The sequence below is a fragment of the Nicotiana tabacum genome, chromosome 7 (assembly GCF_000715075.1).
Source record: "Nicotiana tabacum cultivar K326 chromosome 7, ASM71507v2, whole genome shotgun sequence".
NCBI classification, from domain to species: Eukaryota; Viridiplantae; Streptophyta; class Magnoliopsida; order Solanales; family Solanaceae; genus Nicotiana; species Nicotiana tabacum.
The window spans coordinates 87,348,951-87,374,490 of record NC_134086.1 but is presented as its reverse complement, the minus strand read 5'-3'; the positions used below and the strand labels follow the sequence as shown (position 1 = coordinate 87,374,490).

At 37.7% G+C, this 25,540-nt stretch overlaps 1 protein-coding gene across 1 annotated transcript in view; it reads left to right on the top strand.

Annotated features, from left to right (window-relative positions):
- The first annotated feature begins 768 nt into the window (after window positions 1-768).
- Window positions 769-25,540, top strand: part of LOC107783273 (pentatricopeptide repeat-containing protein At3g26782, mitochondrial-like) — a 47,180-nt gene continuing 22,408 nt past the window's right edge. The window contains exons 1-2 of the mRNA XM_075218483.1: window positions 769-840; window positions 1,167-1,552. Coding sequence (XP_075074584.1) covers window positions 769-840; window positions 1,167-1,552 — 458 coding nt within the window. The remainder of the gene's footprint in view (window positions 841-1,166; window positions 1,553-25,540) is intronic.

Sequence of the window (25,540 nt, the reverse complement as noted above, 5' to 3'; positions counted from 1 at the left end):
CACACCACCACCCTACTCTCCTCCCTTAGGTATGTGAGATGCTTTCTCTCTCTTTTTTAGTTTTTATTTTGTTTTATTTTGTGTGTTTGTAGCAGATTCTTATTTTTTCCTTTATTTTTATGCTCCTTTTCTTGTGGGGTGGAAGTCGAGTTTCACTAGAGAGACTGACCTTATAGTGGCCAGGTGTGACATTGGTACATGCTTAGTCTAATTAGGGCTAAAATTATTTTGTGGGAGGTTAGGACCTGTTGTGCATCCTAAGGGTGAAAATGCCAGAATGAGATTAAGTATGTAATTTTATGACCAAGTGTGTAGGTAAAGTCTGAGTAGCCTCTCTTGGTTTGCCAAGTGATTCATTAGCTAATAGTTGGTGGTTTGTTACAAGTACTATGGCACTATCCAAGAAAATAAAAACTGCAGGTACATCCATAAGTAGCCATGCAGGAACATCCCTGTCATGGGCTTTGGCATTTGCTTGCCCGTATGATCAGAACAATTTCGTCTTTAGAGAGGGGAATTAATATTGGGTCCCTCCAAAATGATTGCCCCAGAGTGTATGATGAATTGGTCCGGCGAGGCTTGGGGGTATTCTTTGAAGAACCCAACGAAGCAAATTTAATGGTCGTTTAGGAATTTTGTGCAAACTGCCTGGAACATGACAACCATGTTTGCACAGTCCAAAAAAAAGAGTGGACTTCTCTATAGAGGCCATCCGAAGGGCCTACCATTTGCCTGAATATGTGGAGGACCCTGATATAGGTGACTACTATGCCAACGTACTGCGGAGAACCACCCATGTGGAACCTGTTCTTTGCAACCATTTGTGTACCTGGAAAAAAGGTAGTCTAGATAAAGGAGGGGTGCAAATTTCACTCGGGTTTGCTTACCTTTGAAGGAAAGTGTTGGCTCTATATCATTAATATTCATCTACTGCCTTCTGGAAACACCACTAAGGTGAATGGTCCCCGGGCTGCTCTGATTTGGTGTTTTGTCAATGACCACGATTTTGATGTGGCTCATATCATGTAGGATGAGATGTTCATTCGTTGTCTTGTGTAGAGGTATGTGTTCTTCTTTCCCTCATTAGTCACTCGGTTATGCCGTGAGGCACGGGTACTGGAAAATAGGGCCACGGATGGAAGGTCAAGCGCGAACAAAAATTCCAGGTTGATAAAGTTGTAACTAGGAAGGACCTTGTTGGACCTGCTGAGGCGGATAGTGAGGAATCTGATGTGCCTGATGAGGACGATGAAGTGCACGGTGAGGATATTTCTGCTTCTCCACCACACGAGCAGAGTGTTGGGGAACCTTCAGGCGGTGGATGGGATACAAGAATGAGCATTTTAGAGCAAGAGATGGCAGGGATGCATACTTTCGTCGCTGATTTGGGAGCTCGAGTGGATGCCCTTGCTACACAGAATGCCAAATCAGAGAAGAAAATCATGGCATGGCTGCGTGCACTTGGTCGGGCTTGTCATCTGGACCCTGACACTGTCTCCGACACGGACTGCCTTGTTCAGGGGAGTTTCTCTTCACCTTTGCATTTTTCTTTGTGTGTCATGGGGAGATATCACCATTTAAAGTGTGGGGTAGGAGATATATTTGTTTGTTGCATGTATGATAGTGTATTAGTTTTAGTTTTACTTTTGTTAGTTTAGTTTCTTTTGTTCATGTTAGTACTTAGATAGAGAAAAAATAATTGGAAAGAAAAAACCACAAATTTTTCTTAAAATTTTTCGATTTTTCCCGACGATGGATATCATTCGACGGATTTTTTAGAGGGATGAAAGTCGAAAGAAAAAGATAAAAAAAATTCTTTTGTTAGGTACTGTATTAATTTTCCCTTGGTTTTTCTTTGTACTGTGGTTCTTTTCCAAGGGTTTTGATTAAATCGGGTGTAGTTAGTTTTTATTTTTATTAGGAGTAGGAACCTCGAGTTATTATTTGAATGGTAGGCAATATCTCTTGACTCTATTATGCCTTGAGAATAGGGAATGCTTTAGTTGTAACGCTTAGGCTCAGTCTTTGACTCTTTTATAAGTGTCTTAATTTATATGATCTTAATTTTGGTAACTGCTTTGACTAGAGTATCTTGATGAGTCCGATCTTGAGTGAGTTAGGTACCATGTGTGTGTGAGGTTTTGTGTTATTCTGTGCATTGCATTTGATGTCTAGAACTTACCCCGTGTGTTTGCAAAATGAAATAGTAGTTTTATTCAGTCTTGGAAGTGATAAGCGTTTCTTTGTTGAGCCAGTTATATGCTTTTACCCACCTAATTTTTATGTATCTTAGTTAACCCTTTTGAGCCTGTAATCCTTTTTTTGGCAACCACAGTACAAGCCTTACCCATTTTTGAATTGACCATCTATTTGAACCTTTTCACCTCTTTGAGCACTTGATAATAAATTTGTAAAAGTTGAAGTGCGGGGTGTTTGGTTTGGCTTTTGGGTGAAACTAATGAAATAAGGAGAAAGGTGCATGGTTTTGAAAAAGTGAGAGCCACTTGAATTGAAAAATATATATAGTTGTAATGTGTGCAAATATTCAATAATAAGTGGTAACTCTTGATGTAATTGTGCTTAAAGAAGTGGGGGTTAATGTATATTGATGTGAAGGTGGATAAATGGTTTGACATAAGTGTGGGGTTTTGAAAGGTAAATTGTATGTATTAAAGTGCTTAGTGAGGTGTAGTCACTCTTATATCTAAATGTATCCTATCGGTCTCGCAACTTACATTACAACCAATTAAAGTCCTACTTGATCCTTGACTAAATGAACTTAATTAGTAGAGTAGTACACTAAGGACAAGCCTATGGTTCATCTTTTGTGGCATATGAATGTTGTTTCTGAGAGTGAGTGAATTATTTGTATCTTGAGTTCCTAATTTTTCTTAATGTTTGTTTTGTGTGGAACTACTCTCTATTTTTATGTGATGGCACCGTATTCAATTAAGGAAAGGTAATGCTTGACCTCTGTGTTAGAGTAAGTGAGCGGGTTATAAATATTGTGTGGTGCTTTTGAGTTAATTCTTGAGGTTAAGATGTTACAATATTATGCTTAATCCGTTTTAAAGAGTCTTGGTGTGATGAGTCATGAGAATTGTTGAAAAAGGTCGTATTTTAGGTGAAGTGTAGTTTGATTGCTCGAGGACGAGCAATGGTTTAAGTGTGGGGTGTTGATGGTAGGCTATAATTGTGTATTTTTTTCATTAATTGCACTCTAATTCACTGCACTTTACTAATGTTTGAGCTTTAAATGGTATTATTTTGCACTGAGTGTGTGTTTATGCCTTGTAGGAGCTATTCCGAGTTATGATGAGATTTTGGAGCTTATTCGAGCTAGTTTGGAGCTTTGAAGTCTGAGTAAAAGCCCAAAGCTTAAGTTGGGATAATGTTCGGGGATCAACAGACAATAGTGCACTCAACGGGAGAAAAAAGAGTTGAGTAGGTAGGCTCACCTAGGTGCGCGACCTCGCACAAGACCCATCCAGTGTGCATGTAAAGTAGAACCTGCCAGATGCGCGTGGCCATATGCGCGGTCATAGGCCCAAGTGCGCGGCCGCACACGTCCAGTTCCAAAAACTTTTCCCAAGTACATTTTTGTAATTTCGGAGGCGACTTCTTTTGACCTATATGAAGCCTAGCTCGTCTAAAAACTGGGTATCTCGGATTTTTGAGGAACTTTTGGAGAGAAGAAGGAAGAAAAACAACAAAGACGAAAATACTTGATCTAATTCATACAAAACGAAAGTTTGTTGGATTTTCGAGAATTGTAATGTCTTCTTGTTCTTCTAATACTCTTGTGATGAATAATTTTTCCACTATGGAGTAATCCCTTTTAGTGTTATTGACGGATGTTGTGAATTGACTATTATTTTGGGTTTTACTCTTTGTTAATTTCCGAAATTCATTGAATGAGTTATTAATTGAATTGCAAGGCTAATTGTGATTTTACTTTAATCAAAAGAGGAGTGTTGCTGCAGTTTACATTGTGCCATATTGTTTGGGTTTATTTCTCATAGGTAATCTAAAGAGCTTAGAGAGTTATCAATTAACCCAGTTTAGAACAATAGTCGAGAGGCATTCTTCAAAAGATCATTCATTCACTGTATTTGTGCCTATGTTCATAGGACCTGTTATTAGGTTGATTAAGGAACTCTTATCCATTCAAAAGAAGAATTTGAAACTCTAAGGTAGTCTAATCATCTGTTGAAATCGAATGAGTCAATAGAAGTTAAGAGTGAACTTAACACAGAGTTACCCGGAATAATAGTTGATCACCTATCCTATCATAGCCCTTACTTCTCACCTTGATATTCAATTGTTGCAATTTAGTCATTAAATTGTCATTAGTTTCTTATGATCAATGATCTTAGTTTTATTAGTAGTCGATAATAATACAAATCAAAGGGTTTATCATCCTGGATAATGTTGAGCTGAAGATTTATTAGAACATTATTTAAACCATTCCCCATGGAGACGATTTAATACTATACTATCTTTGACTAGCAAGCCTAAATTTTATACATCGGTTTTGCACTCGTCAGCACCTCTAGTAGTGTACTGCTTCACTTGCGCGCTCAAGTGCGCGATGGAAGGGTCTCATGCGCGATCGCGCACCTGGGTGAGCCTCCTCCTCAACTCTTCTTTTCACTCGTTAAGTGAATTATTGTCCATTAGTCCTCGAATAATCCCAACTTAATCCTTGGGATTTTACTCAGACTTCGAAGCTCCAAAATAGCTCGAATTAGCTCCACAACCTCATCATAATTTGGAATCATTCCTACAAGGCATGAAACACACACTCAATAATAGTACCATTTAAAGCTCAAACACTAATAAAGTACAGCAAATTAGAGTTCAATTAATTGCCAAAATACGCAATTATAGCCTACCATCAAAGTCATAACATATTTCTCAAATATGTCTCTAGATACTGCTTTTTATAAGAGGATCAACTATCATTTTTTGGTAGGTTTGCATAGTAATGTTATTTCTTTACTTTCCATGATGTCTCTCACATCTATATACTCTCTGAAGATTAAATTAATTTCACTATAACATAGTGAATAATCTTAGTTCCCTTCACGTATCTAAAAATTCTCTTCACAGCTTTTTAATGATCTCTTCCAGGATTGGATTGATATCTGTAAACTAGACTTATGGCATAACAGATATCCGAAAGAGTACACATCATTGTGTACGCGAAGCTCCGGACATAACTTGCATACAGAAACCGAGATATGTCTTCCATTTTATTTTCAATCTTTAGACACATTTTATGATTTAAAGTTTCACCTCTCTCTATTGAAGTATCCACGGATTTGGAACTATTTATGTGAAAACGCTCCAAATTCTCTTTATATAAGTTTCTTAAGATAAATTCAATAACTTTTTGGAACAGTCTCTTTGGATTTTAACTCCAAGGATATAATCTGTCTCACCCACATCTTTTATGTCAAACGACTTTGAAAGCCATGACTTGATAGTTTTCAAATACTTCAATTATTTTTGGCCAGTAAAATATCGTCCACGTAAAGAGAAATATTTACAAACACCCCATTGGACTTCTCACACAAATACAACGGTCTTCACTGATCATGGTGAAATCATATGAGATCACCTCCTTGTAAAATCTCAAATATCATTGCCTTGAAGACTGCTTTAGGCCGTAAATAGATCTTTTCAATTTACATGCATTCTTTTCTTGTCCTTTAACGATGAAACCTGCAGGTTATTCCATTTATATTTTCTTGTTTAATTCTCCATTGAGAAAAGTTGTCTTCACGTCCAATTGGTGTAATTTCAATGCAAACATGCTATAATAGCTAAAAGTAAGCAAATCGAGGTAAACTTTACAACTGGTGAAAGGTTTCCTTATAATCTATCACAGCTTCTTTAGTAAAACCTTTTACCACTAATCATGCCTTGTACTTTCTATTGACCCATCTGTTTTGCATTTTACTTTGAGAGCTCATTTATTTCCAATATTTTTACACTAGGCGGAAGGTCAACTAGATCATAGACTTGGTCGGTTTTCATGGACTATAATTATTCTTTCATTACTTTCATCCACTCATCTTTTTCAGAACTCGATAAATCCTCAATCACAGAATTTGGCTCATCCATTTCAGTGGAAGATACCAAGAAAACCTAATGTTCAATCTCATAAGTACGTTTAGGTAAAAAAAATTTATTTTTTTGGTACTCTTTCATAGTTGAAATTCAAATTCGTCAGAAGATTTTTTTTGGAATAAGAACTCTCACTCCCACTCGGATCAAGAACAAGATCTTGATCAATCTGATTAACAATCCTGTCAGAAGACATTTGCTGACTATCTGAGTTTAATATTTCATAAAAAGACTCTTCATTTTATATCTCACCTTTCTTTGAAAAATTATTTTCCAAAAATATGACATCTCATGATTCAATCTTAGTAATACTTCCATTCTCTAATTCACCAATGCACAAATAACCGTACGAGTTTCCAAATATCTTATAAAGATACATTCTTGCCATTTGGACCTAATTTACCAAACTTGCCAAAAGAATCTTTTACATATGCAGCACAACCCCAAGGTTGTAAATCATTTAAATTTGGTAAATGACCAGTCCAAAGCTCATAAGGAGTGGAAGAAACTGATTTAGAAGGTACTTTGTTCAATATATAGGTTGTAATCAATAATGCATCTTCCCAAAAGGAGATAGGTAAATCTGCATGCGCCATCATGTACATTATCATGTCCCATATCGTTCTATTCCTCCTTTACACTACACCATTTTGTTGAGGTGTATAAGCAATATTTAACTATCTCGTGATGCCCTTTTCATTACACGATTCTTCAAATTATTTTGATAGATATTCGTGTCCTCTATCTGTAACGACTCGACCGGTCATTTTGATATTTTGCACTTCACTCGCTAGTTATCGGGCATGACTAGCCCCGTGTGATGTATTATGACTTATATAAATTATCGGTTTTGGTTTTTCGGGTAATCGGAATGAATTTGGAAGAACAGTTCTCAGTTTGAAGCTTAAAATTTGAAAGGTTTGACCAAGTTTTATCCGTTAGGTGATTTAGGACTTAGGAGCGTTATCGGAATGTATTTCGGAGGTCCGTGAAAGGTTTAGGCTTGAATCGCGAAATTAGAATTTTGGCGTTTTCCGGTTGATAGGTGAGATTTTGATATAGGGGTCGGAATGGAATTCCGGAAGTTGGAGTAGGTCTGTTGTGTCATTTGTTATGTGTGTACAAAATTTCAGGTCATTCGGATGAGGTTTGATAGATGTTTTGATCAAAAGCAAAATTTGGAAGTTTTTGGAATTCTTAGGCTTGAATTTGATGATGATTTGGTGTTTTGATGTTGTTTTGAGCATTCCGAAGGTTGGAACAAGTTTGAATGATGTTATGGGATATGTTGGCATGTTTGGTTGAGGTACCGAGGTCCTCGAATGAGTTTCGGGTGGTTAAACGGACCAATTGCATGTTTGAAAAATTAGAGATTTGGCTTCAGTTCTGTTGCAGACTTTTGTACTCTGCGATCGCGTAGTAAGGTTCGCGATCGCATAGGTCTATTAAGGGAAGCTAGGAAATTTTTCTTATGCGATCACCAATTTGGGTTTGCGATCGTGAAGGTCTGTGGATTTGGCTATCGCGACCGCGTGGCTAAGGTCGCGATCTCGAAGAAGGATTTGGAGCGGTCGTGAGGTGAAGGATTTTCTCTACGCGATCGCGTAGTGAGGGCCGCATTCGCGATGATTGATGAGTTTGTTGTTCGTGATCGCGTGTGTTGTTCCGCGATCGCGTAAGGTAAGTTGAGGGGCAGTCCATTTTTGTGCTTCGCGATCGCGAGGCAATTTCCGCGATCGCGATGAAGGAAATAACTAGGCAGAATGTTTAAGTTCAAAAATCGAGGGTTTAAGTCCAATATCACAAAAACAATTGGAGGGCTCGAGAGAAAGTGAAATTTGAGGAGATTTTCAATGGAGCAATTGGGGTAAGTATTCTTCATTCATATTTGGTTTAATTCAATAATTTTGTCTTAAATTTCATCATTTAATTTGAGAAATTAGAGTGAAAATTGGGGAAAAATGGAAGAAAAGTTTGAGAATTCTTTTGGGGATTTGAATGGTCAATTGATATCGTAGTTTGATGAATTTGAGATGGGTAGACTCGTGAGAGGATGAGTATTCTATTGATGTGATTTTTATCTGATTCCGAGACATGGGCCCGGGGGCCGGGTTTGAGCAATTTCGGGATTTTTGATGTAAATTAGATATTTTCGAGTTGGCTTTGTTCCCTTAACATATTTTAATGGTTATGTACTGATTTTGGTTAGATTTGGATCATCCGGAGGTTGATTCTAGAGGGCAAAGGTATCATGGGCTAGAGTTTGGATTGGATAGAAGTAAGTAATAATTGTAAATGTTGTCTTGAGGGTATGAAACCCCGGATTTCACATCGTTGTGCTACTTTGAGATGACGCACACACTAGATGGCGAGCGTGGGGTCATGCACCGTTGGGGATTGTGACTTAGTCCATCCTGAATGACTGTTTTACTGCTTATTTGATTGAAAACTGTTTGCTATCATCATATTTTGGGTTGAATGCCATATTTGGGCCTCGTGCCAACTGTTTTGGACCCTTAGGGGATTTTTACTGCTATTTCCTCACTGTTTTGATTTTTATATCTGTACTCAGTCATGCTATATTCTACTGTTTTCATAACTCAACCATGTTTACTCTGTTTTAATACTTTAAATGATATTTTGGGTTGAGCATCATTTTTACAGTACCGAGTGGCTTTTAGAGATTTCTGACTGAGTAAGGCCAAGAGCCTGTGTTGTGAGGATACTTTTGTGTCGGGCTAGATGTCACAACAGTGATACACTGATTTATGATTATGAGGTTGAGGGTCTGAGTTGTACGCCACAAGGTGACTTGATATGAGGTCGAGAGTCTATTGATTATGCCACGAGGTGGCTTGATATTGCGCTTAGGCTGTAAAGGGCCCCTCTCGGAGTCTGTACACCCCTAGTGAGTGCGGGTACCTTGAGTGAGTGATATATTTATTATGACACGAGATGGCTTGTTATTGTGTTTGGGCCGTAAGGGGCCCCTCCCGGAGTCTGTACACCCCCAGTGAGCACGGGTACCCAGTATGAGATGTGATATAGCCCGAGGGGTTGATGTTGTTCCATGTTATTGCCCGAGGGGCGGTGCTTGATTTATGTTATGCTCGAGGGGCTAATTATGAGTGATTGTGAGGTAGCCCGAGGGGCTGGTTCTATTGATATTATGCCCGAGAGACGGTTTATGGTACATGTTTTGTCCGAGGGGCTGTTTACGTTTCTATCATGTTTATCCATGGTTTCGTCACTCGTTTGAAAACTATTGAAAATTGTTTTAAAAATGGTTTTTACCGAAACTGAGCATGATTTACAGAGTAATTGATTTATGTACTGTGTTGGAAATATCCTGCTTTTGTTGTAGCGTTTTGACGTGGTTTAGGTGTTTTCTTACTGCTCAGCTTTCATTTACCTTTATTACTTACTGAGTTGGAGTACTCATATTACTCCCTGCACCTTGTGTGCAGATTCAGGTATTTTTTGAACCCAGTAGCGGGTGTCGACTGCTCAGAGGCAGAGTCATCTGAGTTTAGCAAGGTAGTTGACCGGCATTCGCAGCATAGCTTTTCTCCCTCTTGCTTTCATTAGACTGTATTTAGTACATTTTTAGCCTTTTTCATTGTATTCAGACCTTAGTAGATGCTCGTAACTTGTGACACCCCGATGTCGGGCTTGTATATCATTTCTGCACTGTTCATTTAGACATATATTATGAAATATTTGTTTAAATTAAAGGCTTAAACATGATTTTTATTAATAAATGGTTAATTTGGAGGTTGTGTCGGCTAGCCTAGTTTCACGATAGGCGCCATCACGACCGGGTCATGACAAGTTGGTATCAGAGCCTAGGTTACATAGGTCTCACGAGTCATGAGTAGGTTTAGTAGAGTCTCGGGGATTAGTACGGAGACGTCTGTACTTATCCTCGGGAGGCTGCAAAACCTTTAGGAAAAAACTTCACATTCTTGAATTCTTATCGTGCTTCCTTGATTCAGCTTGAAATGTAACTCTTTGAATTCCTTCCATGTGTCTGTATGCGCACATGAGCGCTCGGTATCAGTTGTGCATTGGCGGCTTGTGATTCCCTGATTGAGGGGTGAGATGTGATCTATGTGTGTTGATGTTGGGCCAGTCTGCAGGACTTGCGGCCGGATTTTTGCCTATAGCTTGAGCTCTGAGGTGTTGATCCTGTGAGCATGTGCTTTTGGATCTATATGTCCAATAGTGTCCCTATTAGTGGGAGTGATGAATGGATAGCTACGTGACAAGTGTGATGTGACTACGAGATGTGTTCATATGCATTGAATGAGACGAGAAAGGTCTGTCTGAGGACAGAAAGGACTATTTGGTGCTTGATTTTGATGTATCGCCCTGAGGTATGGGAGTGTGAAGAATCTTTTTATGTTTTCTAGTTGGGGGAGTGAAGTGGATTTCACGTTGTGATATGAGTTCAGACGTAGGAAGATTAAGTGACTGCGTAATGTCTATGACGGTGGAAGGGTATAAAGAGATGTTAGTTGAGGCGAAGCAGGTGGGTTATCTCCTACGAAGTGTTCTGAATGTTGTGTGATCCTTATGTGGTTTGTTGGAATGACTTTTTTACCAGTGAAATGTATGTGTTGTAATTTGAATTTGGGTCGCTTAAGAGAGCGGGCTCGACTGCTACGAGGGCGAATGCGAGATGCGCAGAAGATTTGAGGTATTAGATGGTCTGTGTTGCACGAGCTTATGAAAGATTGAGTTTAATTTTACTATGGTATTATGGTAGTGATAGAGTATACGCATTATGAGTTATTGTATGTTTTGATCTATGGCTTCGAGCCAAGTAGGGGAGTCTGTTATTGATTAGTTGATTGCACGGTTATGTATTATGATTGTTCCAATTTGAGGCGTACGGATGAATCAGTTATGGCTTACGAAGAATGAGACCGAGGATGGCTCGAGTAAAGGAAAATTTTGACAAAGGTTATATTATGCTTCATAGGTGTATGAGAATCACGGAATGTCTTGAGTGATTATTGGTAAAGGATGTGCGATGCATAGAGCAGAAAGTCGCTTGGTTATATTAAGGTGAGGTTACATTCTGCGATGTCAGAGTGCTATTGGAGCACAGGTCGTCTGGTCCGTTTGATCGGTCTAATTGCGGTTTGATAGAGTGTATGACTCGAGATCTAGAATGGTTCTAATATGTTCAAGATTTTACGTGTAATAATTGGAGATTTTCAGGTTGTATATTTGGCTAGAAACTGACGTTTGCATTGGAGGGTGTCAAGACTTGTGGTATTTTTATATCAATTATGGGATTCTATATATCAGTATCAGGAAGGTAATGGCTCGGATTCGCAGGAAGTCACTTTAGGGTAGGTGTTTGGAATGTGGTCTGTTTGGGAATATCTAAGAGAGTATCCAGCAGCTCATGAGCCTTAGACGGTATGGTTTTATACCTGGGTCTTAATGCTATATTCTGGGTCGGATCGGGCCTAAATGGGCCAAACGGGCCGGGCTTAACGGGCATGTCCTTAGCAGGCCTGGGCTCTGGCGGTCCCGGGCCTCACGGTCCCAGGCTTCGTGGGCTCAACGGGTGGAACCAGCCCGTGATGGGCCTAAGCAAAAATGGTCCTGGGCTAAACGGGTTGGGCTCGTGGGCTTAGCGGACCTAACGAGCTTTTTTATTTCCGGGCTTTTTTAAAAAAAAATTTGTTTAAGGCAATTTCTTGTAAACCATATCATGGCTATATAAATAATATATGTAATATATATGTAGAAATCTAATTATTAAAGTGCTTGACGAAAAAGTAAAATAACAAAACAATAGTAAAACTAAATTGTCATGCATAATAAATTAATAAGAAAGTACAACATGAAGCATAAATACGTCTAATAATTTTAAAATAACACAAATTGTTGAAATATCTTAAAGACGAATTTGCGGATAAATACCATCAACACAATACGTTATATGCCTCCTTAAAATGCATGTGGTACACCCTGAACGAAAATTTAAGACTCTTCCACAATTCTTGCATTTTAATATTTGGCCTTCTTCATTTTCTTCAAGCACTTCATAGTAGTGCGAAACAAATAAGCGCACTCTTTCCGAACGAGGCATGATGTAACTTGAAAATTAAGATTGAGACTTGAAGTCTTGAAAATTGGAGATTGAGAGATTGGGAGAAATTTAGATTGAGAAATGAGTATTGAGTATTGAAATGAAGAAGAGGGAGGGGGTATTTATAGTGTTAGAGAAGGTTAGTCTTGTAAATTGAAAAAAAAACGGCTATTTGTGCAATATGGTCGTTGGTGGTCATTGGGGGTGGGGCCCCCATTTTGAATTTTGAAAAATCATGTTTTGTAGTATGTAAGACTCTTAGTGAATTTAGATGGTATAAAGATACTTTTATGAGTAGGGTTATGGAACTACCCGAGAATAAATATGAGCATTGGAAAGCTAAGTTTATAGACGGTCTTCCTTCCTTATTTGCTGAAAGGGTAAGGAAAGTATTAAGGGGTAGTTACGGTAAAATTCAGTATGGTCATTATACCTATGGTAAACTTATAGGAGTATGTACACAAGAAGGATTAAACTTGTGTAATGAGCTAAAGCTTTCTAGACAGCTTAAGATTGATAAGCTTAAAGAGAAATCCCAATTAGGATCTATACATCTGGATGATATTCCAGAAGATAATCCATTATACGGTCATCTACAGGCATATTTGGCCGCCAAAAAGCAAAGTAATATATTTGCTTCAATCACCAGAGAAGAGGACAACGATGATATCAAGTCCTACGAAAAATTACCAAAGAAAGAAATAATATTTATCCTAGAAAACTCTGAGTTTCAGCGAAAAGATGAACCATGGAAGATATTACAGAGATACCTGATTAATGGGTTATATTACCCGGGTGAATCATATAAAACCCGCGCTTGTTATGAAACCATCCTCATCAGCACAGGGAGTGCAGAATTCCAGCACTTTTCCGGTTATAACACAAGTGAGAACGTTTATAACTTCTCAAAAATTATTATCAAGCAGATTATATCTGTTGAAGAATGGGGGATATCCACAATGAAAGAGAGGCAGATAAGCCTTAATAAATCACCCATGAATTTTACTTACTGGGATTATATCCAGGCATTCGATAGAGTATTATATTACAACAATGATAGACATAAACACACTTGGTTTATTAAAATATGTGCAAAGATATTTGCAGAACCTATCCCTAATTGGTTCCCGATTTAGTGGGCACTTCACGGCCCCACAACAAAGATTTTGCCTGAGCTATTTCTTAAGTTATACAAAGAATGGACAAAAATTTCTCCGTTCTTAACAGATTTATATCATACAAATCATATATGTTATTTAGAAAAGATTGATCAGATCTACTTCTTCATTGAATTCTTTATTCCGTGGATTCACAAATGGACCCCCGAATTGGGGTTTACTAAAGAACAGATTCCTTGCTTATACAGGGTCTTCTACAATAATTTTTGGGATAAGTTGATGAAGAATGATCCCAAGACAAAATTGTTATATGGCCAAGAATTATTGGATTCCATTTCAGCACAGATCCAATTATATTCGACTACTCCCCAGAAGACAATATTTGACGACAGCTCAGTCAGGCATACTGCTAGAAGAATCTCTGTTCAAGAAGGAGATAAGACACAATTAATAAATAAATATCTGGAATAAGTAAAAAGAAATCTACTTCAAACTATAAACCAGACTGAAAGGTCAGACACATCAATGCGCAGTGAAACAAGTAGCGATGATATCGCAGAAGAAGATTCCCAGCCAATACAACCGGAAGTAATATTATCCGACAAAAACATAGACAAGGTGGAAAATTTTCTCCAACAAATGAATGATTTAGACAGAAGAGGACTTTGACTAAAAGCCGCCAAAGACCCCACACAACAGTAGATACACTGTTCTCAACAGTAGAAACACTGTATAGGGACCCAGATGTGGGACCCAATTTACTATTTAAAGATTCTTTATGTTTCTTTTTTCTTTCTTTAAATAGAGGAACTCTTCATTTGAAGAGGCAGATTGTAAAAAACCCTCTCTCTCTCTCTTGTAAAGACTTTTAGCTTCTCAACTTCTTCATTTTGTAAATCAGTTGAAGTAAATAAAGTTTCGAAGTTCAGTTCACCATCTTCAGGGCCTTGCATCCCGGCCTTAAAGGTATTTGTTTATTTTAATTTTTATAAGTATTTAATTACTTTGGTTCTCTCCTCAACCGTGACTATGTCCAGCTAAGCGGATTCATATCTATGTTGAAAAACTAATTTCTCTTGCATATTAACCATGAAGAATCCAAACTCTTTCAAAATATAAAGGAATTTTAATATAGTTTCTTGGCTTGGTTCCAAGATTGTGGTACAGTCGACTCTGGTACTACTCTTATTGGCTTTGCCTTAGTGGCTACGTCTAGCCAGCTGTGATATTAAAGCCCGCTGAAGTTGTCCAAAGGGATATCCCTTTCACAATTAGAACTGCTAGACACATGGGCTCAATAAGAGTATGTATCGGACCTAGACAGGCCCCTTGCTTGGTTAAAAGGATAGATCCTTCCATACAGTCATTAAAACTATAATAAAATTTCCGTATATTTCGAATCTTTACTGGTCGTGCGGACTACTGCCAACCTTTAAAGGTACTGAAACAGCTAGATCTGGATGGCTGTGCGGATTACCGCCTGCCTACCCTGATCTTGGTGTAAATGGTATCAGAGCCTAGGAACTTTCATGGTAAATATGTAATAGATATGAAATATTCAACATAGATATGAAGCTTTTGGAATGGATCTGGGAGAAACAAGTACTAAAGGTACTAGACTTGAAGAGGTAGATATACCTCAAAACCTTGATTTGTTAAATAAATGGACGATTCCTAAAGTTTCTATAAAAACCATTTATGATTATGGTTGGTTTGATAAACTTTCTTCAAAACAATTGATAAAAACGACTGAACAGTCTTTGGCGTTAAATTCTTCTGAACAGACTATTCGTTTGTTAAACAAACACGATATTGACTTATACAAACATCATTATCATTACTTGCATATTGGTATGGTTCAAATTGCGTTTAAACCTTTAACCCTTAAAGGGTTACCAGAGACCTTTTTGGCAGCTCTTAGAGATGCTAGAAATCTCGAATTTCAGACAATCTCTGATGGGTTCGATTGAATCTACTGTGGCCTATGGTCCAGTATATTTTAATACTCAACCCAATCTGCAACTATCTCTTTCTGATGTTAATATTCTTGATGCCTTGACTTTAAATGTGAAAACGCATGGTTATAATTATGCGTCTGGTTCTGAACTTATATGTCTGTCTTATAGGATTTATTTTAAATTATTATCTACTTTGAATCCTAGATGTAAGTTATATGATACATCATATCAGACCATATTGGTAGAAACCAACTTTGCAAGGTCCAAGGTCACCACTAGGAGACCTATTAGGTGGGAAGAAATTAATTTTCCAACTACTTGGACTTTAAATTCGGTTATATCCCCAAGTCAGATTACTAACGACTTGTCAAATACTGAATTTTTGCATGTTACTCAAAATTCGGATGGTAGGATTTGTATTCAATTTGATGATAAGTCTACTATTTATAATAGACGTTCGTTTTCTAATCATAGACTTCTACCTGCTATTCAACATATTTCTCCTGTTGAACCAGTCTACGGTCCAGCTCGCAATCGTGCAGCCTCTTTACACACTATTACTAGAAAAGCTAGTAATAAGCCTGTCGAAAGGGTTGAAAGGGTTAAAGTTAACCCTCAAACAAATATTGTTCAGGACAATGATAATATTTCTGATAAGGATATTCCTTCTGTATCCGAGATGGATTTCGACCCCAATAGTACTTAATGATTCCACACCAAATTGATTTTAGCCCCGGTTCTCGGGCACGAAAATATATTCAAAAGGAATTTTTTAGTGATAAATGGAGCCAGTTTAAAACGTGGTTTTTCGATGCTTATAGCAAAGATGATTTGAATAGTATTTCTCAAGAATTTTATGAAACTTGTGTTTTGCATAATCAAATTATGTATTTTGTTCCTTGGTTTATAACAACTTATTTGCCTCTTTATATAAAGGTACTAGAAAGATCTTATAAAGATGGGAGTGGTAATATTACTAAAGCCATTTATCCTCCTCAGGCCCCCTTTATTTTACCTAATAATACTGGTATTACCTTCACTGCTTTTCAAAAATTTATTGATGATAACGTAGCAGCTATTAGTATCGCAGAAATTAATAAATTAATTTCTCAAAACAATTATTTGGTTTTATATGTAAAAATTTTAGGAGAACATATCGGTTCTCTTGATAAAAAACTTGATGATTTGACTGTTTTAATAAAAGAAATGACTATTAAGAGAGGACCAACTGATGTTGCCTCCACTTCAGGAAGTAAAACAGTTGATCAAGCTATTCTTACTCATGTTCAAAGACCGCCTGAGATTCAGGATTTTAAATTTAAATCTCTTGATGACTTGGCACAACTCCTTGATAAAAAGCTTTCTGGTTTGAATGTTAGACCAATTGATTTATCTAAAAATTTTGCTGATAGAATTGAGACCGTTTTTGATTATAAAACTGAGACATGGTCAGAGTTTAATAAACTCAAAGGTATAGTTAAACCCAATAGTAGGTATGCTGACAAACCAAGGATGCAAACTTACTATTATCCCCGTCCTACTCCTCAAGATGTGTTGATTGAGGAACGCGACTGGAATCAGACTAATACGTCTTATAGTGGTTCCGAAATTTATGAATGGAATCTTGATGGCTTAACTGATAGACAGGTAACTATTCTTGTACATAGAATGCTTATGTACTCAACTATCTGTAAAAGTGTTAAGAACACAGATAAAACTATTTGCAAAATGATTATTGCAGGCTTTACTGGCCAACTTCGTGGATGGTGGGATAATTATTTATCCGTTGAAGAAAAGGCTTTAGTTATTAATGCTACTGCCATAGACGAGGGTGTTGATAATATAGGTATGGCTCTAGTTAAGGGTAAAGAAGATGTAGTGTATACCCTTATCCTTACAATTTTAGAGCATTTCAATGGTAGATTTATCTCAAATCATGAGACCAACAGAACCTTACTTAATGGGCTTCGATGTAAGACCCTTAGTGAATTTAGATGGTATAAAGATACTTTTATGAGTAGGGTTATGGAACTACCTGAGAATAAATATGAGCATTGGAAAGCTAAGTGTATAGACGGACCTGATGAAGAATCTCCTTTATGAAATATCTTTGAGTTTATTAAACTCTTTTTTCCTGCTTGTATCACCAGAGAATTTGATGAGGATCCGTATGACGATCCTTGAGAATATGATCTACTAGGGGAAGATCTTCCCCTACCTCTGCCTCTGGTGGCCCATGAAGGGTCCATTCTGCATAAATTCTAAGTCAATTTATTCTGAGAAGATGTAATCCATAGCATATTAACCCTAACAATTTCAATATAAATATGAAAATGCATAATCATGAATAGAAAATGTAAAATCAATCTGGTTATCAATGATATCTTCAATTATCAAGTCAATTATGAGACTTTGAAGATCTTGATTTAATCTAACCACTTTAAGGATAGTAATTAACAATTCTTCCTCTAGAAAAGTTGTATAGAAATTCATAATTAATCAAGGTATTCTCGGGATAAGAAATCCGGAAGGGAATTATCAATTCTTTTTTTGTATTGAATTTCAAAATCAAAAGGCGCCAGTTGAGCTTGCCATCTAGCAAATATTAATTTAGACGCATCATGTTTGAAATCTTTGTCAAACATATATTTAATAGATTGAGCATCAGTCTTTATTAAAAACTTTTGATTATATAAATCGTCTTGAAATTTTAAAACACATTTAACAATAGTCAACATTTCATGAGCCACAGTAGCATATTTCTTCTGGGCTCTTCGGTCCATTTACCATAGTGAAATCTTATCAGGTATTCATTCTTATTGTTGGGATTCACTTGTTTTAAAATCCCACCGTAGCTAACGTTGGACGCATCAGTCTCAATAATTTTTTGTCATGTAGGATTAGCAAGAGTTAAGCAAGGTAAAGACTTAACATGCTGTTTAATACTTTTGACCAACGTAGTATGCTGGTCAGTCCAAGGCTTCTTATGATCCTTTTTCACACACACAACGTAGTATGTTATGCATATATATTACCTTATATATTTTTTTGTAGTATATATTGTATGTTATGTATATATATTATCTTATAAATTTCCTTGTAGTATATATTGTATGTTATGTATATATATTATAGCTTATAAATAATTGCAAGTTAAAGACAAAAAAATATTGTAAAAAGATATTCAAGGGCATGTCTTATAATTTTTATTACCAAAAATGGTATATCTTTCTTAGTCTTCCTCCCCCCAATGGAATGAGCACAACAAGGTACTAATACCACCATTAAAAGGGAAAAAAACTAAAAGAAGATATGCCAAAGTACAAGGTACACCATAATCTACATTGTATCTCTAACAAATTTTATAAATCCTTCAAGGTTCGGAGGAGGTTGCGTTGGTGGTGGTGGAAAAGAAGCTTGTTCATCACCACTTCCGGGCGAAGCAGCATCCTCCGCAAGTTCTGCCATCATTTCTTCATAAGCTTCATCTATCGCCGGTTGTGATTCCGCAATTCCAAAGTTTCTTCTTTCCGAGTGGATCCAATCTCTGAACAGTACAGATTTTTCCAAGCTCTCCCTCATTGACGCTCTATGATCACCTATTTGCAGTCTTGCTTGACTGAAAGCGCTCTCTGATGCAACAGTTGAAGTTTGAATAGATAAAATATCCCGAGTCATCCTTGCAAGAACCGGAAAATGTTTTTCCCTTGCCTTCCACCATTCCAAAAGATCAAAAGTGCCGTCTGAATTTTCCTTTTCAAGTCCCTGCGACCAATAAACTTGAAGCTCATTTAGATGTGAAGTTTCATCATAATTATCACCTTGAGAACCCCTGAACTCCGTCCAAGAATTAAGTGTTTTTAAGCCCGCAACTCTTTTAGACGATTGTGAACTAGAGGAAGTAGGGGTTGGAACATGTGGCCTAGCATGCTCTAAGGCAAGTTGATAATCATTATAAAATGTTTGAGCATTAATTTTAATTGAGGCTTTTGCATCTGCAAGTGTAGCAAATTCCTCATTTGAAAGATCTAAAGCCTTATAAATATTTGAGTACCAAAAATGAGGACCTCCTAATTTCATTGTAGGATTTAACATTGCAGCAACACCATAAATAGGAGGGATAGGGAAAAAATATTTTTTAAAATTTTCTTTCATTGCATTTATAGAAAGTTTATAAATTTTCCCACCCTCCGAAAATTCAACAAACAAATCACATAGTGCTGCAATATAAACTAAACAGTTTGAAATAGTAGGATAATATTGCCCAGAAAATGCATTTGTAGCAATTTGAAAATGTTCTAAAAAATCTATAAGAATTTTAACATTCGTCCAATCTTGAGTAGTAAGCATTTCATCATCATCCTCACCACCCACCCGAGCATTAAACGTTGCATTAATTGGGTTTCTATATTCATATGCAACTACTAAACTTTTGTACATATAACTCCATCTAGTCGGGCAAGCTTTAGGAACCTTTCTTTTTCTAAGGCCATGTTCATCACATTTTTTAAAATATTCTCTTAGTCTACTTCTACGGTTTGAATAAAAAAGCCAATTAAGAGCCATTCTAACCTTTTCAATTTCTAAATTTAAAATTCGCATACCATCACCGACAATTAAATGATAAATATGACAAATACATCTAACATGGAATATATTCCTAAATGCGGGATTTAGTGTTGTTGTAAGTATGCCTATAGCACTAGTGTTACTAGAAGCATTATCCATAGAAATTGCCATTATTTTATCTCTAAAGCAAAAATATCTACAAATATCTGCAACAGTGTTAGCTATAAACTTACCTGTGTGACATGAATTAATTATTCTATACGCAATAATGCGTTTTTGCATTGTCCACTCCTCATCTATCCAATGACTTGTAACAGTTAGATAATCACAATCATTACCACTTCTACCAATATCAGTAGTAATAGAAATCCGATTACTTATATGAGTAAATAAATACAGCAAATATTGTTCATATTCATGTTTATATTTATAAATATCGCTCTTAACTGTTGCGCGAGGCCAACCTTTATAAGTAGGATTAAAAACTCTTCTAATATAATGCACCCAATTAGGATTAGAGGGAAAAGAATAAGGTAAGCACATAACGGTAACCATCTTTGCTAATTCTTCACGATCACTATTTGGATCGTAATATAAAATACCTCCGATCACAGTGTTAATTCCTGGTTGAACTAGATTTGAACCTGTACTAGGGTTAACATCAGAATCTACATGTGTTCCCTCTAGCTGCGCTTTCATTTGTAAATATCTAGCTTTATCTCTAGGGTGTGTTTTTATGTGCCTAGTCAAACTACCCGTGCCGCTACGGTCTCCAGTATATTTATGCGCCAGTAATTTCCCACATGTTTTACACTTAGCCTTATTTTGTTCTCTTACTTGAGTAAAAAAATTCCAAACTAATGATGTTTCTAGGCGTTTAGAAGGTTGTCTATTAAAACTAGGGGTTTTTACAGGTGGGTCGGACGGTACATCAGTTGGGTTATTAACAGGACTAGTAGGTGTATCATCTAAATCCGGTTGGGTTTCATCTTCATCCTTATTTTCCTCATCATTTTCAAAGATAGTTTCATTAGGATAAAGAGCATTCATAGTTTCATCATCTAAATTTTGACCTGGTGCAACATTATGGCAAAATTGACTATCGGAAAATTGAAAACAGGGGTTATCACTATCAAGAATAATAGGAGCAGCAGGACGTCTACCAGGTCTGGGTCGGGGAGCCGGGGGAAGGGTAGTAGGTTGGCCACTACTTTCACCAATTTTAGCTTTACCCTTACCACCAAAAATATTTTTCAAAGAAAATGCCATATTAATTATAATTATACTAAATAAAACTAACAAAACTATAATATTAAAACTTAAGAGTTGGAACGCGTTTACCGAATTGCCGAACAACTTCTTGAAAATTGAAAATCGTTGAAGACTTGAATACTTCAATTCACCAACTTCACAATTTTTCACGAAATTTCAACAATAAAATAAGCAATTATAGTAGAGAGATTGATGAATTGGTGAGTAAAAATGAAAGAATGAGGGGGTATTTATAGTTGAGAATTGGGAAAAAGTATAATTATATAAAGTTTGGGGTTAAAATAAAGTTTGGGGGCCAAATGGCTATTTTTTAAACTTCCAAACGGTCAAAATTGCAGCCCAACGGCTATAATTTTAATTTTTGACCGTTGCTATTTTTTTTAAAAAAAAAAATTAAAAAGTAGTCGTTAGTCCCCGTAAGACCGGCCCAGGCCCGCCATCCGGTCCCGGGCTCATGGGCTTTTTTACCATACCCGGCCCGCCATGGGCTTTTTGCACCATTAAGTACCGGCCCACCAGGCCCGGCCCACCAGGCCCAGTCCCAGCCCGGCCCACCGTACAGCATTATTGGGTCTCGTGTGGTGAGTCGGGGTTGAGGAATTGTGGTGTTATAACAAGAAGAAGTATCAAGTTGAAGGTAAATAAGAGGAAACTTGGATAGATGGGATAGCTTGGTAGTAGGCCCATGGTAAGGATATGATTAGTTCTTTGGATGCTTACAGGGTAATAAGTTTCTACAGGTGTTTCGCATAAATTCTCTTGGGTTTTAGTGACCTTCATAGCTTGGTTGAGTTAGAAGGATTCAGTCCTGACGGTTTAGTTTTGTGCAGATGGAATTCGGAGAGTTCTTGATGGTTTCTACCACAGTTAGAGAGGTATATTTTCCTACTGGCGTAAGAAGCATGGGATGTATAGTGATTTTCTTTTAGATGGGATCAATAGAATGTTCTTAGCTAGTTGAGTATATAGTTGCTTGTGGCTCAGAAGGGATATGAAGTTCTCATGGTTATCCTAGGATGGTGTGGTTTATGCGGTATGTTGTGTAGGATTGAGATTTTCATGTGTAAGGTCATGGTCCAGTTTTGAAAGGAAGGTCATGAAATTCTTAGGCAGCACGGGCAGCTTCAGATGATTAGGGAAATTATCTTCAATTGATTAGGGAAATGATATTACTAATTAGTGTGGCTTGATGGGGGTATACATTTCAGAAAAAGGGCAAGTGTTTGAGTTGAGGATACTTTAGTAGTATTGTGGCACTCTCTTGTTGGATCAACTGCTAATATTCGAGTTTGCTTGGTGGCACGGGAGAATTCTCGGAGTATATCTCGTGGAAAGATTGGGTATTAGAGGTGTGGCATGTGTTTAGACGGCAGAATTGGGACCAGATATGGTGATTCATATGTTATATGGAGTTGGAGACTGGGAGTTCTCATAAATAGGTTATGTTGTGGTTGTGGGTCACGTGTATCGGTCTTGGGTGGCAACTATTGGGGGTTTGGAGACCCGAATTGATCTTTTGTTTCTTGGTAAGTTAGATTTTGATGTGATATTGGGTATAGATGGGTTGTCTCTGTGTCGTGTTATTCTGGACTATTGCGCTAAGGCAGCGGCGTTGGCTATGCCGGGGATGCCACGGATTAAGTGGCGAGGTTCGACGGATTATGTTCTCAGTAGGGTAGTTTCATTTTTTGAAGACCCAGCGGATGGCTGGGAAGGGTTGTCTTTCCTATTTGGCCTTCGTGATGGATGTCAGTGTAGGGACTCCTACCATTGATTCAGTTCCGGTGATGAGTGTTTTTCCAGATGTGTTTCCTGCTGCCAGGCATGTCGTCGGACGGGGTTGTTGATTTTGGTACTGATTTGGTGCCGAGCACCAAAGCATATGACACCGGCGGAGTTAAAGGAGTGGAAGGAACAGCTTCAGGAACTCCTTGATAAGGGGTTCATTGGTAGACCTATATGGATGTGTGTTCTGCATCGAGACGGCTTTGTTGACCTTGAGTTGCTATTGGTGAGGGATGTGTTGATTCGGTTGTTATTGAGCTATTAGTGTTCTGAGGTGATCTATGAGTTACTTTTCTGTGTTGTGAGGCGTTATGATTTGTTGGTTATTTCCTTCCCCGTGGTTATGATGATTTGCTTTGGTTCTAGACATCAAATTGCGCGTGGTGGTCGTTTTGAGCATAGTGACTTGAGGTGCTCATGTTGGACCAGTGTTCATATGGGGTCGTGCATTGGAGCGAAGCTATGTGGAGGTATGATCCTACGAGATAGATTCGTGTGTTCTGTTTCTACGACGTGTGATGGGTTCTCAGCATTGTGTTGTGGTGGTACTAGTGAGCTTGTGGTACAGCTCTTTCATTTGAGTCATTTTTCATGATTTGAGTACGTTTAGATTGTTGTTTATTGGTGTGCGGGTTGCACGAGTTGTGGCTTTAAATTGTATTAATGTGTCATGTCACCAGAGTAGCTGTGTTGGATTATATGAGATCGTTGGGATCTAGAGTACAAACGGATTTAGTTTTAGCATGTTGGAAGGATGATATTGATGTTCGACATAGAAATTGCTATGGCCCTTTCCAAGGAAGAAGTGGCTTCACGAATGGTTGATCTGAGGAATGGTTATGGCTTTCTACGTGTTTCATTTATCATGGGCAGTATATAAAAGTGTTGGAATGAGACTTTAATTGATAAGAGGTTATTATCGGTATCCGGTTGTTATGTGCAGCTATTGTGATTTGAAGTTATCGCTACAAGTGTTTGAGTTATGTGGTATGTCATGTAATGGCATTTGAGTCTGCAGGTATGGTTTGTTACAGCTTGTTCGGGCTTATTCTGAGTATAGATGTGAGATTCTGATCTTGTAGATGATTTCAGAAGTGGAAATGTGGTTCTAAGGTTTATGGGCTAGGGTGGATTGTAAAATTTCAGTTTCATTGTGTTATCGGACCTATATGAGATAGGGTGACCTGGGATCAACCCGGGTATGTGCATGGTAAAGTTACACAGCGATTTGATGGGTTTTGGAACAACTCTGGTCACGTTCGAGGACGAACGTATGATTAAGTAGGGGAGGATGTAATGACCCGACTGGTCATTTTGAGGTTTTGCACTTTGCTTGCCAGTTCTCGGGCATGACTAGCTCCGTGTGATGTATTATGACTTATATAAATCATCGGTTTTGGTTTTCAGGGTAATCAGAATGAATTTGGAAGAACAGTTCTCAGTTTGCAGCTTAAAATTTGAAAGGTTTGACCAAGTTTTGACTTGCTAGTATATGATCTTAGATTGGAATTTTTATGATTTGGTTAGCTCCGTTAGGTGATTTGGGACTTAGGAGCATGATTAGAATGTATTTCGGAGGTCCGTGGAAGGTTTAGGCTTGAATCGGCGAAATTGAAATTTTGGCGTTTTCCGATTGATAGGTGAGATTTTGATATAGGGGTCGGAATGGAATTTCGGAAGTTGGAGTAGGTCCGTTGGTTCATTTGTGTTGTGTGTGCAAAATTTTAGGTCATTCGGACGAGGTTTGATAGACTTTTTGATCGAAAGCGAAATTTTGAAGTTTTTGGAATTCTTAGGCTTGAATTCGATGATGATTTGGTGTTTTGATGTTGTTTTGAGCGTTCTGAAGGTTGGAACAAGTTTGAATGATGTTATGGGATAGGTTGGCATGTTTGGTTGGAGTTCCGAGGGTCTCAGATGAGTTTCGAATGGTTAAACGGATCAATTGCATGTTTGAAAAATTACAGATTTGGCTTCAGTTCTGTTGTAGACTTTTGTTCTCTGCGATCGCGTAGGTCTATTTAGGGTAGCTAGGAAATTTGTTTTATGCAATCGCCAATTTGGGTTTGCGATCGCGAAGGTCTGTGGATTTGGTTATCGCTACCGCTGGCTAAGGTCGCGATCGCGAAGAAGGATTTGGAGCGGTCGTGAGGTGAAGGATTTTCTCTACGCGATCACGTAGTGAGGGCCGCATTCGCGATGATTGATGAGTTTGTTGTTCGCGATCGCGCGTGTTGTTCCGCAATCGCGTAAGGTAAGTTGAGGGGCCATCCATTTTTGTGCTTCGCAATCGCGAGGCAAGTTCCGCGATCGCGATGAAGGAAATAACTGGGCAAAATGTTTAAGTTTAAAAATCGAGGGTTTAAGTCCAATATCACAAACACCATTAGAGAGCTTGGGAGAAGGTGAAATTTGAGGAGATTTTCAGTGGAGCAATTGAGGTAAGTATTCTTCATTCATATTTGGTTTAATTCCATGATTTAGTCTTGAATTTCATCATTTAATTTGAGAAATTAGAGTGAAAATTAGGAAAAAAATGGAAGAAAAGTTTGAGAATTTTTTTGGGGATTTGAATGGGCAATTGAGGTCGGATTTTG